Source organism: Lonchura striata, chromosome 24 (assembly GCF_050655825.1).
Source record: "Lonchura striata isolate lonStrDom1 chromosome 24, ASM5065582v1, whole genome shotgun sequence".
NCBI lineage: Eukaryota > Metazoa > Chordata > Aves > Passeriformes > Estrildidae > Lonchura > Lonchura striata.
The window spans coordinates 1,528,310-1,544,799 of NC_140726.1; the positions used below are offsets into that span (position 1 = coordinate 1,528,310).

A 16,490-nucleotide genomic window follows, 5' to 3' on the forward strand; every position below is an offset into this window, starting at 1 on the left:
CCTTTAAAGCCAGTGCCAGCACTTGAAGAGTTAGTGCCCCTTCCAGCTGGTGTCACCATGCCTTGAGTGTCCCTCTCCGAGCATCCCGGGTATCCTGCTGGGCGGCAGGAATTCGGGAGGCAGTGCAGGAACAGCCTCCTTCAGAGGTGTTATCCCACCCTGAGCTCTGTCCCCTGAGCTGGACTGCCCAGGCCAGAGCTCGCCGTGCCAGGGCCATGCCAGGGCCGTGCCAGGGCCGTGCCAGGGCTGTGCCAGGGCTGTGCCATGGGGCCCAGATGTGCCTCAGCCCCTGCAGTGTGTGAGCTGGCCGTGCTGCAGGGCCTGCAGCCTCCCCGGCTCTGTTTGTCAGCGATGCTTATCTGTGACCCGCAGTGAAAGCACAGCTGCTGTTTTGCAAGAAAGTCGAGGCGGTGCCAAGGAAAGCAGGTCTCGTTCAGGGCACCTCAGGTGCTGCTGCCCTCCCCCTGCTGCTGTGCTGCTGCTCTGGAGCCTCCATGGGCCAGATCCCCCCTGTGCTGTGGCCATCAGCACCCAAAAACCTGCCAGCAGCTGCCTTCCTGTCCCTGTCCTGCCACGCTCCAGTGCTCTGGCTGTCCTTGCCTTCCCTTCCCCAGCCTGTGCTGCAGCACTCCTGCATTCCAGCACCTTCCCTGCCTGCACTGCTGGAGCAGAGTGTCCACCTGGCCATCTGCAGCCTCGGCACAGGAGTCTGGGAATGCAGACACCCCTTCCTGTGCACAGCAGCACAACTGCTCCTCTGGCCCTCTGCGATGCAGGGGGTCACCCTGCCCCTCCTGGCTCATGTCCTTCATGTCCTTCATGTCCTGCCTCTCCTGGCTCATGTCCTTCATGTCCTGCTCCTCCTGGCTCATGTCCTTCATGTCCTGCTCCTCCTGGCTCATGTCCTTCATGTCCTTCATGTCCTGCCTCTCCTGGCTCATGTCCTTCATGTCCTGCCCCTCCTGGCTCATGTCCTTCATGTCCTTCATGTCCTGCCTCTCCTGGCTCATGTCCTTTGTGTCGTGCCCCTCCTGGCTCACGTCCTTCAGCTGCCCTTGCAGGTGACTTCAGGGTGGCCACCCAGCAGCTCCTGCCCACGTTTGCCTCAGGCAGGGCCCAGTGGGCTCAGTGCCCTTCTGGCCTCCCCAGGGTGGGACTCAGGGTGGGCCCAGGGCCGGTTCAGTGGCTCCTGCCCCGCCTGCCAGACGTGCAGACGAGAGCAAACGCAGCCCCACGCACCGCTGCCCAACCGTGGCACAGCTCAGCTCCCCCCAGGGCTCCTCCAGCCCGGGGGTGATGGGGGCCAGCAGCTCTGGCTGGGTCTCCTCCAGACACCCAGCTGGTGCTGCTCAGCAGCTCGTGGCCCGCAGGAGCACTGTCAGGGGGATGTGGAGCTCACAGAACCCCTGGAGCTCTGCCAGGTGCCTCTGGAGTCAGCCTCTGAGTCCTGGGACAACGCTCTCAGGCACGGGGCAGTCCCATGCAGCGCCAGGGGTTGGAGTCGATGATCTGTGTGGGTCTCTTCCCACTCGTGAGATTCCATGAGATCAGTCCTCCCAGCACTCCCTTCCTGAGAGCAGAGGAGCTGCAGCAGGGAGGCAGCTCTGGCCTGGCCTGGCCCCCTGGCTGCTCTCCTGCCTGCAGCCATGGCCGTGTGGCTCCCTAAGGAAGGAGGAAGGAGCCTCCTGGGTCCTTTCCTGCTTTTTCACACCTCTTCTTTGGAGATGCTCCATCCAAGCTCCACCGCTTTGCAGTGTCTGGGCAGGAGTTGTGGGAGCTGGTCTGGCGAGGCAGTGATGGGGACCAGCACTCCCAACACTCCGGGGCTTTGGGGACCGTGTGCCATCCAGGGGGTGGGCAGGGTGGCAGGTGAGTGGGGCAGGGTGGCAGGTGAGTGGGGCAGGGTGGCAGGTGAGTGGGGCAGGGGCTGTTTTGGAGCCGTTGCCAGGGCCGATTGTTTGTGGGGTTGGAACCACAAACCGCAGAGCGCCAGGCAAAGGTGCCTCGCGGGGGGGTTGGTAGCTGGGGTTTTTCTGTCTTCTTGTCTTGTTTGAACCACGGGGAACAAAACAGAGGCCGTTGGGAGGGGTGGATGTGTAAAACCGTCCCGAGAGACACGGCAGGGCTGGGGCTGTGCCCTCCCTGTGCGGTGCCACCGGCACTGTGCCGCTGGAACGGCCCCACCCGGCAGAGTTTGGTGTCCCCGCGGTGGGGAAGCTCAGGGACCTGCCCTGACCAAGGAAGGATGGCACAGGGATGGCGTGGCACCAAACCCTTCGCTCTGGGGACACCGTCAGGGCTTGGTGCTGAGGGAGCCCCGCTCAGACAGCGGCTCCCGGTTCCCACAATTCCGGCTGACAGCCGGCCCAAGAGGAATATTTTCCCCCTGACGCCGCAGAATTCCTGTGGTGTGACAGTCCCTGCTGAAGGACCCTGTTCAGTGCCACCAAGGCCAGACAGGGCCCCCATTGTGGCGCTATTTTCAGCAGCCCCATGGGTGCAGGAGGTCGCAGCGGGGTGGGAGGACCCCCCCACCACTCTGAGTCCTCCTCTTGTCTTTTGTGGATCAGGGGCTGCCCCCAGTCCCCAGCCAGGGCTGGGTCTGCTCTGGGAAGCCCCTGGATGTCTGTGGAGGGAGCAGTGCCATAAAAGCTGCCTTGTGCCCCTCCACCTCACGCTTGGAGCTGCATCCCAATCCAGGCTGTGGGAACAGGTGGTTGTTTTGGGATAACCAAGGCAGCAGATCCCGTGGCCTTGGGACAGCCTGGCTGTGTGGAGTGATCCCAGCCCGTGGGATCCTAGGGAGTGATCCCAGCCTGGCATCCTGATGGGGATTTCCAGCCCTGGCTGGGATGAGGGGAAGGGTTGGAGCACGAGGGATGGAAAATGGGCGCTGCTCCCAGCTCCTGTGGATGAGGTTTGGGGTGCAGGGGCAAGCCCAGGAGCTCCCTGCTCGCCCTGTGACATTGAGGGGAGGCACTGCTGCATGAGCCACCTGGAAATCCTGTGGGAAGATATTCCCTGCTCCTTGCTGGCTGCAGAGTGGCTCATTTGTGGAGATCCCCTCCCAGCACTGATTGCAGCTGCAGCAGATGATGCCCTGACCTCCAGCACTGCTCCCTGCTCTGTTCTCCTCCCTGCCAGCGCAGACCTGGGGCGCAGGCCTGGGCATGTGCCGGGGTTTGGCTCCTGCCACCTCGCTGCCATCTGGGAGCCGTGCCTCCCCCTCGGGCAGGGAGGGGGTTTGCAGGAGCTGGGACATGCCTGGAGCCCTGCACAAACACATTCCTCACATAGCTGCCTGTCCAACAAGAGGAATTTGGGGTTTTACGCGTGTCCTGCAGGCAGCCCAGAATAGACCTTGGGAATCCCTGTTCCAAAGATGACACCATTTCCTTGGAAATCCCAAAATACCCAGCAGGGTGGCACTGGGGGTGGTGGCAGGAGCCCTACCTTGCTTGCTGCAGAGAGGGCAAGAATTCCTGGGTTTCCCAGCACCTCTTCCTGCCAGGAACCAAAACAGGAATAGCACTGGCCATTGGCTCAGGGTTAGAGAGGCTGGAACCTCCAAAGACCCTGCAGAGTCAGGATGGCCCAGGGGTGTTTTGAGGGCAGGTGATGAATTTCCATCCCTCTTATTTTGGGGGAGGAATCAACTAAAAATCCTTATTCTTCAGTTGGCAGGAGAGAAATCAATGGGAGGAGAGGGACCTGGCCTTGGACACTTGGGCTGTGTCTCTGTTAACTCGATTTGGGTGTTGGATGTTTCCTGGCTGTGTATGGGGAGTCAGTGTAAGGCCAGATGGGCCAAGATAACTCATCCCCTTGGGAATTCACCTGTAGAAGACCTCAGGCAGCCACTGAGGTGTTTTCTCTGCATTTAGAGCTCACTGCTATAAATAGGCCTGAGCCTGGAGATGTGGTGGCACTTCAGGCCAGGCTTTTCACTCCTCCCTTTCAACAAGAGGCGAAGGCGTCATCTGAATTTCCTCCCTAATTTTGATGTGGATAATCGAGCTCCATCCCTACTGGAGAGTGCAGTTGTGGAGTCAACATCTTGGCAAGCTCCAGAGGAGCAGCAGGCTGGAGCCTTTTCCTGCCGGGTCCCTCTCCGTTTCCAGCAGAATGAGCCAGGAGCTCCCTGCCCTGCCCTGCCTGTGGCTGTGATAACCCCTAGGCCTGGCGCTGACAAAGCCCTGGAGCGGTTCCACAGGGATAACAGTTTGGAGACAGTTTGGGAAGGGCTGGATGGGACACGGCCATTCCCGTGTCCTGGAGCCAGCTCTCTCATTTCCTCCTCCCCAGCAGCTTTTGAGTCATTTCAAACTCTGTGGAGAAGGGGAGCAGCCCTCCCTTCCCTCCATGGGTTATCCCACAGCCACAGCTCAAACAGCATCCATTGTCATTGCTGGGAACAGGCTGGGCTCCATCCCTTTTTCCGAGCCCATAACTCATTTTTTCCCTGCTTGAAGCTTTGCTCAGTGCTGTCAGCACTGGGATTACCCCAGCTAATCCAGCCTGTGCAATTCTCTGTGGGATAAATAATTTCCTCTCTCCTCTGGCTGTCTCATTGTAATTACTGTCATTATTAATGATCTATTCCAAGCTGGGTTTAAACCATGGCAGGGTCTCTCCCAAAACACCTTACCCACAGCTAAGTGGGTACTTGGGGCAATACTTGGAGTGTGGCCACATTTGGAAGTTGTTCATCAAGGAGATTTTAGCTCCAGGGCTTCTCCTCTACCTTGGTTTGGGACACAAGCCCAAGGAAGAAATAAATATTTCAAAACTTCTCTGTGACTCCGGCCAAACCCCGCCACAGGCTCTCACTGGGTGCACTGGGACAAACTGGTGATGGTCAGAGTGAATGATTGGAGGGGAGGTGGAGACCAGGTGAGGAAGGAGAGGTGGAATGCCCATGGCATGGGATGCTCTGCATCACCTCGTGCCTCTCCAGCTGGGCCAGGGGAGCAGCAGCCGCGGGGAGGTTCCTTGTGGGTTTGCTGAGGCTGTGCCAGTGAGGAGATCCTGGGCTGGGGAGCTCTGTGTGCCCCCGCCCTCCCCATGGGCCTGCAGAGCCCATTCCTGCAGCAACACGCCCTGGAAAGAGGCCAAGGAATTCTCGTAGCTGGGTGCCCTTATCTGGATCAGCAGCGCAGAGCAAAGAGTCACGGTCGGAAGCGGAGTCTGCCCGAGTTCAGCCGTGGCCGGCGGCGCTTTGGCACCGAGGGACTGGCACTGCTCTGGTGCCAAGGCAGTGACTCCTCCTGTTCGTGTGCCAGGAAAATAATCCTATTTATGTAACTCCACACGAAGCATTCCAGGGCATGAATATTCAGCTCTTCCTGCAAACAGGAAGCTCTGTTACCTGTAGGGATTAGCTCAGCTCCTGCCCTGTGGCTGCTGGTGGCTCTTTTTGACAGGAGAAGGCTTTATTTGATTCAGTGAGCATCTTTTGTATGGGAATTTTCCCCCGCTGTGGTAGAACAAACTGTGTTTTCCTGGCATTAATATCCCATGTTTCCTTTGTCTTTCTAGGCAGTGGACCCATCCAACTGTGGCAATTCCTGCTGGAACTGCTCACTGACAAGTCCTGTCAGTCCTTCATCAGCTGGACGGGCGATGGCTGGGAATTCAAACTTTCAGACCCAGACGAGGTAAAGTGCCCTGGAATTAAGTGCACAACCCAAATTCCTCAGAAATATTGGTGTGGATAAGCCTCTCCTCCTCCCTTTGGGCAGTCACTTTGTTCTGGTCATGGGCATGGTGTGGGGAACCAAGGAATCAGAGTCCAGCTGAAGGTTTGCTGAAAACTGGGATGCAGTCACCCTTTGGAAGCAGAGGTTTGTGCCCAAAGTTGGTGGGAAGTAGCTGGAACACCTTAGGAAGAGGAGCAGTGGCAAAGCTCTTCAGATAGGCAGGGTACAGGCGAGGGGTGACTGTCCCTGCTTTGGGGAACAGATGGGATCTTTGCCCCCTCCCCTGACGGGATGATGGGAGTTGGTCTCTTCTGCCAAGCACCAGTGACAGAACAAGAGGAAGTGGCCCCAAGCTGCACTAGGGGAGGTTCAGGTTGGATATTAGGGAACATTTCTTCATGGAAATGAAGAAATGGAAATTTCTTCCATTGGAGGAAATTCCATCTTTCCAAATGGGAATTTCTTCCATTTCTCCTGGCACAGCTGCCCATGGAGTCCCCACCCTGGAGGGATTTAAAAGCTCTGTGGATGTGGCACTTGGAGACATGCATCAGTGCTGGGCAAATTGGACTCCATGATCTCAGAGGGCTTTTCCAACCTAAATAATTCCATGAGTGACTGGAGCCTCCCTAAGTGCAAAAGCGACTGGCACTGGGCCTTTGCATGTCGGTGTCACCCGGTTTGGAACTGGGAGAAGGTGGAGCAGGAGCCTTGGGAAAGGGGTGAAGGACTTGGGATAAGAGGATATATCTGAGATACCACATGAAATTACCCAGATAAATCCTCATGGGATGTTCTGCCATATTCTGCCATTGCACAGAGGTTGCTTTTCCCAAGCATCAGTTCCTAATGACGAGGAATTCTGTGAATTCTGTGAAAATTCCTGCTGGGAAGGGAGCACCCCCACAGCCACGGCGAGCGAGGCAGGCTGACCTTTCCTCCCTGTCCCTGCTGTGCCTGCAGGTGGCCCGGCGATGGGGCAAGAGGAAAAACAAGCCCAAGATGAACTACGAGAAGCTGAGCCGCGGGCTGCGCTATTACTACGACAAGAACATCATCCACAAGACGGCCGGGAAGCGCTACGTGTACCGCTTCGTCTGCGACCTGCAGAGCCTGCTGGGCTACACCCCCGAGGAGCTGCACGCCATGCTCGACGTCAAACCCGACGCCGACGAGTGACAGCGACGCGGGGACAGCGCTGTCCCCCGGGAGAGCCCAGGGACTTCTTTGGTGGTTCTTTCTGCATTGATTTTCGCTGTTCTTCTGCTCGGTTTTCTTTTTTTTCTCGAGGGCCGCTCAGATTTGAGGCTTTGAGGATGTCGGGGGAGAGGGGGGAGGAAGAGGAAAGCTTTGGCTTTTTGTTGATTTTCCTGAAAGTTCCAAGACAGGTTTTTCTGGGGGAAAACTCTGAGTTTTGAGAAGGCCAGGAAAATGTAGCTCACTTAAAAATCCAACAATCCCCTCCCCACCTTTGGCTCTTTAGAAAAAAATGCGACGGAATAGATCCCTTTGGTTGCTCACACACAAACTGACAGGTCAGGAATGTCAATATTCCTGAGGATTTGAGGAATTTTAAACTTTTATCTTTTATAACACCAAAATGGGTGAATATTCTTGCTTTGGGGAGGGGCAATATAGGAAAAAAACCAAGAACTGTTGTTCTTGTTCCATCACCTTTCTGTCAGTTGTCTTCTTTTCTACAAGATAATTTTTCCTATTAGGGATCAAAACCTTTTATTTTTTTTTAAAGTTTTATTTTATTGAATTTTGTGCCAGTATTTTTTTTTTCCTAAATAGTCTTAAGGTCTAAGATGGTCTCAGTATTGCAATATTGTGTATGTTTGTTTCTGTTCTGCCAGCAGGGAGTTTTATCCCAGGGAGGAAAAAGAGAAAAAGAGGAATTAGTTTATGCAGACCCCACTGGAGAATTGGAATGCTGGGACTGGGATGGGAAGGAAAATGAACTCCAAAGTGGCTCCTGTTGATGCTGGCTGGGGGTGCCACTCCTGTTTCCAGCCCCACACGCTGTGCTGATAATGCTGGTTGAAATCCCTGCTTTTTTTTTTTAATGCCTGGCTGCACAAATCCTCTCAAAATTCCTATGGAAAATGTCTTTTTGGCATTTTCCAAATCACTTCTTTTGCTCAAGGAACACTTTGGTGCTTACAGAAATGTTTTTTTTTGGGAGGGGGAAAGGAGAGAAATTCCCAATGTTTTCAATGTGGTAAATGGAAAATACGTAAGCTAATCGAGGGGGAAAATCAGGAAAAAGTTCAAAACCCAAAGGGAAATGTTTTTTCCTTCCTGTTTCAAGCAGCTCTGTCTTTATGGCCGTGTGTGGGCACAGCAGAAAGGAAATTGTCCCTGCGAATGGGCTCTTTATGGCTCGGGGCTGCTGCTGCCAGCAGCCCTGTCAGGGTGTGAGTGGCACGGTGTCACCGGGGGCTGTGGGGTCAGGCCCAGGTGACACCGTGCTTTTCTCTGGGGGGGTCGCTGCTTTTCTCTGGGGGGTCGCTCCTGCTGTTCCTCTGCTCCCCGGGGTGCTCTGGGCAGGCTGAGGACAAGGTCCCACCACCCTCGGGTGCAGCGGTGGGACTTGAAGGGTCAGAGGTCGTTCCCATATCCCAGTGCAACCCCAAAGCCAGATCCTCGCAGATTTGGCCTCCCAAGGGAATCTTTCACCCCCCCCGGGTGTTTGCATTTAAAGGCAGCATTTTGTACTTTACCAAAATCCCTCCTCTGAGCGTGCTTTGTCTGTGTCTTGGGGCACAGAGTTCATTCCAGAGGCACTGTGGAGCCAGGGGGTCAGAGCCTTTCCAGAGGTGCTGCAGAGCGATTCCTGCCTGACCCCAATGGACAGGACAGGAATCTGTGTAAATACCCATAATATTCAGGCACAACCCCCCCCTCACAGAGGCAGAGCTGGGGGGGAGCCCAACCCCAAAATGATGCCCAGAGGTGGTGGGCTCTCCTTTGCCTCTGGAGCAGGGGGACCCAGCACCTCTGTATCCTAAACCCAGGCATTTTAGGGAAAGTCAGCCCCAGAATTGCTGTGTCCTTACAAAAGGTGGAGTTGGAGGGGAATGGGAAGGCCAGGAGGGAGCTCCTGCCAAGGGGGTGGAAGCAGAGGGGGTCCAGGAAGGGAGGTCCGAAGGAAAGGGTGGGATGGAGGGGAAGGAGGGAAGAGGGCATGGAAGGAAGGTGAAGGGAACCCCAAAGGAGGAAAGGGATGCTGCCCACTGAGAAGTGGAACTCAGGCTCATCTCCTTGGGCAGGCAGGGAGGAGGAGGATGGGGGCAGCCTGGCCAAGCTGGAGAGAGGAAAGGAAAATTGGGATATCATGGATGAGACCCCCAGAGGTGAGGCTCTGGGACAGATCCAGCCTGAGCCACAGCTGGGCAGGGAGCCGGGAGAGGTGTGAGGGCACAGAGTGCACAGGGAGGAGCTGGTAACGAGCATCCCAACAGCAATCAGAGGGGTTTTTGGGATGTTCAGGGTTGCTGCAAAGTGCCCTGAGCTTCTCTGTCATGGGTCACTTCAATTCCCCTTCCACCTTTAGAAAGGGACTCCCAGACATCCCAGCTCCTGCCCCTGGCAAGGGTCGTGTCCCAGGACACCCCTCCTGCTTTGCTTGGATGCTCCAGCTGAAAAAGGAAAAGAATGGGACAAAATTTCCCTCCAATAGGAGGAATTGCAGGTTTGGCTACAACCCCATGCCCCTGCCAGGCTAAATCCTTCCTCCACTGTGCTTATTCCAGGTTTCCAAGCTGAGCTTGTGTGTTCCCAGTGATTTTGGGGAGATGGTTGAAGGTAAGGAAGGGTGAGCCATGGGAAACAGCTCTGGATTTCTGGAAGAAGCCTCTGGCTGGAGTTTCCCCATCATTTCTCCCAGCCCTTTGCCCTCCCAGCTCACAGCCTGTGAACAGTCCCAGACACATCAGCTCCATAATTTCCTATTTTCCTTTGCTTTTATTCCCGTTCTAGAGGCCATCCCAGAGATGGGTGCTGTTTATACACTGGAAATGTGCAGATTTCTCTTTGTTTCTTTTGCTTTGTTCCTTTTTCCTTCTGCTTTTCATTGCTGGCCTTTGGCGAGGGCTGTGCTGAGCCAGACGAGCTCAACCCTCTGAGCCCTCTGAGCTCCTTCAAGTCCATGAAAATTTGGTTAATTCCCACCTGCTGGCCCAGAAGGATGGATTTGAGAGGGATGATGGAGATCTGCCAGGGCTGGACTCCCTCCTGTGCTGTTTCCTCCACACAGGAGTGAATTTCCTTCCTCCTTGCAGATGCTGTTGGAAATGGGGTAATTTTGTCTTGGTTTGGAATGTCTCAGGTGCTTTGGGTGAGATTTTGGGGTAATTTCTGTGTCCTGGTCATTCTCTGCTGTTTCCATGTGGGTTGTTGTTCCCTTGGCCCCTCTGGCAGAGCCTGAGCCCTGCTTGCAAATAGCTTTGGGGGCCTTGACAGTTGATATTTGGGAACTCAAAAATAAAGGGAAAAACCCCAATAATGATAAAACCACCCCAGTAATGATAAACCCACACCAATAATGACAAAAACCACAAGCACTTTCCTGCTGCCGGTCCCTCTCCATCTCCATGTGTGGGATCACCATAATCCTTGGATTTTGGGGTGTGTCCAAGTGGAGATCCATGGCATTCCCACACTCCCGCCATCCAGATGGGATCATTCAAGGGGAGAAATAACAAAACAGGGCAACAAATAAAGAGTAATGTAAAATTTCACTTTCTCCTGTCTTCCCAAAGCAGCATCTCCTCCAAAAAACAGTCCCAGAAAGCAGCAGTCAATCCAGATGCTGCAGGAAACATCTCCACTTTCTGAGTTTTGAGTTTTTGGAGGGTTTTCTCTGAGGTTTTTAGGATTCAGTTGCTGATTCCTTGTGAACTTTGGAAAACTGGGATGCCTTGGTGTGCTCTGCTCCCTGGTAGGGTCTGTGTAACACCCAGGAGCTGTTGTCTACATTCCAAAGAGGTTTAAATAAAGGATAAATCTATGTATACATATATGTTATAATGGAATATCTCCAGGAATTAACTGCCTCAGTAAAAAAAAAAAAAAAAAAAACAACCAAAAACAGACAAACAAAAAAAAAAAACAAAAATAAGGAAGTCTTTTTTTTTGTTTTATTTTGGTTTTACACATTTTTTTAAGCTGATAAACTTAGAAGAAGTAAAGAAAAAGAGATTGTTATATTGTGCTGTTTGACTATTTTCCAACGTGTATTTTCATATAATTTATATTTTTTAAAAGTGGGAAAAAAAAGTTTAAAAGTGAGATTTAAAAAAAAAAATAAAAAACAAACAAGGAAAAAGCAGGTGCTTTTTTAAAAAAACCTGAGCTGAGGTAGCTTAGAGATGTAGCGATGTGTGTGTGTGTCCGTGTGTTGTGTCTGGTTCCGTTTGTTTTTTTTTTAAAGGATTCAAAAATAAAAAATCCCTCCTCCACTGAATTCCTAGAGAAGGAGGGGATTGGTTTTGTGTGAATTGCTGATGCTGGCACATCATTTTGCTGGAGAGTTTTTTATATACTGTAGCCTTATTTCATATCGTATTTTAAACCATGTGAAATTAAAAGAATAATTCCTAACCCTTGGTGTCCGTGTGGTTATTCCTTGCCTTTTCTCTTTAGATCTGGGGCAGAAAGAGGGAAAACAAAAAATGTAGAAAATCCAGCAATTTCTCTGTTTTCCCCGTTACTGAAATTGGGGTTTTATGGGGAAGAAGGGCCTGGCTGACATCACGGCGGGGTGATGCTCCTCACCTTTGGCTCCCTCTCACTTTGGGATCATGGATCCCATCCCAGGCTTTCCAAACCCTCTTTCATCCCTCACTGGGAGGGATGGGGTATCTGGTTCACCAGTCCAAATGAGCTTCGAGAGGGGCATTTTCCTCAGCAGGATCTCAGGGAATGGATGTGGCCACCTCTGCAGATCCCGTGGCCACCAAGGGGAAGATGTGCTGGGAATTCGCTCTCCTCCTGGACACCTCAGGCTGTGGCCCATGGGGAGGAGAAATCCACCTTAGCTCTCTCCAAGTCCTTCACACTGTGCTTCAGATCCTGGAAAAAAGCACGTTTGGATCCAGTATGGAGTATCCTGGGTTGGAATGATACCCTGGCTTTTGAGTTTTTCTCTTCTGTTTCGGTGTGCAGCTTTTAGCTTTATATTCAGTGTTACTGGGATCTTTTCACAGGGTGGTGAAGACAAACCAATCCTGTTCTAGCTGGAGACTCACGGACAATCTCTTCAAACTTCAGGCCCGAAGCACAAACAACGTGAGGAGGGCGGGCAAGCAAGCAAGGAGGATGAAACTTCATCATTTGAAGCTGTTAATTGGGCAGTTAAATCCTGTATGCAAACGGACTAAAACTTATGAAAACCTGAGATCTCGTGGCCAAGGCCTCTTGTGCTTCCACCTTGGAGCCAGGACTGTGGCTCTGGTCCTGCCAGGGTGTCGCCTGTGAAAGCACTTCAATAAATATCCACTTTATTACTTTATTCCTCTGAACTCCGTCTAGCCTCTGTTCCAGCTCCTTAAAGACTCACAATGATTCCAACTCCCAAGCCTGCACAGGACTTGGGATGCTTTTTCCAGGGAATTTTATACTGGCTCTGGTGTTTCCTCATCCTCATCCAGCCAGGAGGAAAACTGTGCTGTGCCCAGTTGGACGGGGCTGGATTGGAGCCTGACCTCTGGAAGTGGTGATTAACGAATCCGGCATCTGGGAGACGTCCGTGGGCCAGGAGCTGCTGCTGATCCATAAAATTCTGCGTGATGGGAAGCTCCCGAGGGACGCCAGTGACGCTGGGTTGGCTGAGTCAGCACGGACCGGGTCAGAGCCTCTGCTCAGGAATGGGATGCTCGCGTTTGTTGGGTACCGGGAACGGCGGACAAGTCACGGGGGGATGCAGATCCAGGCTGAGGAACTCTCTCCCTTTATAACAACTTGCAGCCATGCAGGGAGCAATCCCGGCATACCCAAGGATGAGTGTGGAGAATCCTGATGGTCCTCACGGCAGCCGGGGCGTGCTCCCGGGACATCGCGGCACTCCCGAGGCTCAGCCGATCCCTCGGAGGGAAGGGACGGACCCGGAGCGGGGACAGCCGTGGGACAGCGCCCGGCCCGCTCCATCCCTTCCCTGCAGCGCCGGGCTCCGAGCGGGATCGCTGGATCCCGGCGCGGCTTTTCCATCGCAGCGGGAGCCGCCGGGGCTCTTGCCCGGCTGTCCCGGGAAAATAAACATCCAGCGGCTCCTTCCCGCTCCTTCCCGCTCCTTTCCCAGCGCAGCCGCTGCGGAGGCTCCGGCTGGGGCAGCAGCCAAACCCCGGAGGGATGAAGGTGCCCCGACTCTCGGGGATTTTTCCTCCTTGCAGAACCTGGGGATGCCGCAGCTTCCCCCCCGGCAGCCCCAATCCCGCATTCCGCAGGGATTGCAGCCTGTGGTGAAACAGCCGCGGGCCGGGGCAGCCCCGCGCCCATTAACGGCCCCGCGTTAATTATTAACCCCATTAACCGCCCCGCGTTAATTATTAACCCCATTAACCGCCCCCTGCTCCCCCAGAGCAAGCACGGGGGGGTGGGAAGGGGGGGCACACGGAGCAAATGTGCCCCCCCGATGTCCCTGCCCTGTCCCCACCCCTCCTTTCCCCAAGTGTCTCCATGCCACCACCGGCTGCAGTGAGATTTGGGGTGGAGAAGTGGAGTTTGGGGAGGGAGCCGGAGCTTTTCCCATGGAAAAACCCACCACAGCTCTGCTCCCCCAAAATTCGTCCTCTTTGCAGCATCCTGCAACCAGGCTTTTAATAAAAACCATGGGAATTTGGAATAATACTATATAGTACTATAGAATAGAATTATTCATAGATTATGATTACAGAATATAGAATAGAATAGAATAGAATAGAATAGAATAGAATAGAATAGAATAGAATAGAATAGAATAACTCAGGTTGCAATTCAGGCTGCTCCAAGACCTTCGAGTCCAATAATTTTGTAGAATCATGGAATAAATGAGTTTCATTATAGAATTGAGCTGAGAGGAAGAGGTTTGCTGGGAGTGATGTCCTCCCCAACAAGAAAATCCTGCCTGTGTGGGGAACTGCACCTGGAGGAGGATGTTTCCGGTGTGTTGGCTGCTGTGTGGCTGCTCAGGTGTGGGACTGAAGAGACCCAGAACGAGCAGATCTTCTGCTGGAAATTTCCCAGACTCCAGCATGTGATTATCCAGGGATGCACACATCCAGCAGTGCAGTGGAGCAGGAGGCAGCGTATCCCGAGGGATCCCTGTGGGATGGAGGGGATTTCTGGGCTGGAAACACCCTGAGCTGCTGCTCCAAGGGGAGACCAGCGAGGAAAAGGGACATTTTCAGGTTGGTGTCTTGAAATGAGACATTGAAACCGGTGTTTGAGGGACACTGAGATGGAAACAGGAACAGGAATTGCTGAAGGCTGAAGTGAGGGAAGGGCTCTCTGAAAATCCCTGAGATCCCAGGGAGGTGGAAGGACGTGGTGGGAGAGAAGGATGAATTTATTGGGGGGATGCAGAGGGGGAAGGAGAAGGATGAGGTGCTGAGCAGCAGGGGATGAACTTGGCTTCTTCCTGGGTGATGGTTTCTGGATGATCTTTTAGATCCCTTCCAAACCATTCTGTGATTCCATGAGGGGTGTGCACACCTTTCCACACATCCCCCTGGTGGATCCCGAGCACAGAGAGCACATCACACCAGGCAAACGGAGATTTAGGGCTGCTGGGAGCACCGGGACACCTTTGGTGCCCATTCCCCTCCCGAATGGAGATTTCTGGGAGCACCGGGACACCTTTGGTGCCCACTCCCCTCCCGAATGGAGATTTCTGGGAGCACCGGGACACCTTTGGTGCCCACTCCCCGGCCGTGCCGGGGTCGCTGCCGTGGGATGCCGGGGTTTCCTTTCGGAGTCAGCGCTTCCCGCTGTTTGCTTTCCTCCCCCGGCTCCGTCCCGGCCTCTGAACCTCGGCCAGCAGCGACTTTCCGCCTCTTCCAGCGCCTTTCCCCGCGCCCGGAGCGCGGCCGCTCCCTGGCCTCGCTTGGACGGCGCTCCCACAATGAGCCTTTGTGCCAGGCTGCTCCGGAGGGCAGGAATTCGGGACTGCGGGAATTCGGGATCGCGGGAAATCGGGATCGCGGGAAATCGGGATTGAGGGAATTCGGGATTGAGGGAATTCGGGATTGAGGGAATTCGGGATCGCGGGAAATCGGGACTGCGGGAATTCGGGATCGCGGGAAATCGGGATCGCGGGAATTCGGGATTGAGGGAATTCGGGATTGAGGGAAATCGGGAACGCAGCAAATCGGGAACGCAGGAATTTGGGATTGTGGGAATTCGGGATTACAGGAATTCGGGATCGTGGGAATTCGGGATCGTGGGAATTCGGGATTGAGGGAATTCGGGATTGAGGGAATTCGGGATCGCGGGAATTCGGGATTGCGGGAATTCGGGAATGCAGGAATTCGGGATTGCGGGAATTCGGGATTGCAGGAATTCGGGACTGCGGGAATTTAGGATTGCAGGAAATCGGGATTGAGGGAATTTGGGATTGCAGGAAATCAGGATTGTGGGAACTCAGGAATGCAGGAATTTGGGATTACGGGAATTCGGGATTGCGGGAATTCGGGATTGCGGGAATTCGGGATTGTGGGAATTTGGGATCGTGAGAATTCAGGACTGCAGGAATTTGGGATTGCGGGGATTTGAGATTGCGGGAATTCAGGATTGCAAGAATTCTGGATTGCGGGAATTTGGGATTGCAAGAATTTGGGATTGCAGGAATTTGGGATTGTGGGAATTAGGGATTACAGGAATTCGGGATTGCGGAAATTTAGGATTGTGGGAATTTGGGATTGCAGGAATTTGGGATTGCGGAAATTTGGGATTGCGGAAATTTAGGATTGTGGGAATTTGGGATTGCGGGAATTTGGGATTGCGGGACACACGAGGCCAAACAGCCTGAGGGCCTCGTGGGGAGCCCGGGGCAGGGGTGCTGCCCCAAATTCTGCATCCCTGCGGTAGGGATGCTTCCCAGGTCGCTGCATCCCTGCAGAAAGGATGGTCCCCAAAGCGCAGCGTCCCTGGCGAGAGGATGCTCACCAAGAATCCCTGCTCAGGGACGTTCCCCAGAATTCCCCGTGCATCAAAGAACGATGCTTCCTAAAATTCTGCACCCCTGGGGTGGGGGTACTGCCCAAAATGCTGCATCCTTGGAGTGAGAATGCTCCCCAAAGTCTTCATCCCTGGGGTCAGGACACTCCCATAGCTGATGCATCCCTGGGGCAGGGATACTCCCCAAAATTCTACACCCATCAAAGAAGGATGCTCCCCAAAAACTTCATCCCTGGAGTGTGGGTACTCCCCAGAATTCTGCATCCCTGGGGTAGGGATACTCCCCAAAATTCTCTATCCCTGAGCTGGGGATGCTCCCCAAAAACTTCATCCCTGGAGTGCAGGTACTGCCCAAAATTCTGCATGCCTGGGGTAGGGTTGTTTTCTGCATTTTCCATCTCTGGCTGAGAATACTCCCCCAGATTCTCTATCCCTGAGGTGGGGATGCTCCCCAGATGCTGCATCCCCCTCCTGCCTTCAGCATCATTTTGGGAAGGGAGGAGGACACTCCCAGCCTGCTCATGCTGAACTGAGATTATCTTTTCCTTAAGACAGGACTATCTTTCCATGGGGTAAATTTCCCAGGTTCCCATTCCCTGAGCTTGACTTGCCTTGGATGGACCCAGGAGAGCC

The 16,490-nt window shown here is 53.9% G+C and overlaps 1 protein-coding gene across 2 annotated transcripts in view; it reads left to right on the forward strand.

Moving 5' to 3' along the window:
* Window positions 1-10,794, forward strand: part of ETS1 (ETS proto-oncogene 1, transcription factor) — a 79,969-nt gene extending 69,175 nt beyond the window's left edge. For both annotated transcript variants that reach the window (XM_077787971.2, XM_021531107.3), the window contains 2 exons: window positions 5,539-5,657; window positions 6,663-10,794. In XM_077787971.2, coding sequence (XP_077644097.2) covers window positions 5,539-5,657; window positions 6,663-6,878 — 335 coding nt within the window. In that variant the 3' untranslated portion in view covers window positions 6,879-10,794. The remainder of the gene's footprint in view (window positions 1-5,538; window positions 5,658-6,662) is intronic.
* Window positions 10,795-16,490: the final 5,696 nt, after the last annotated feature.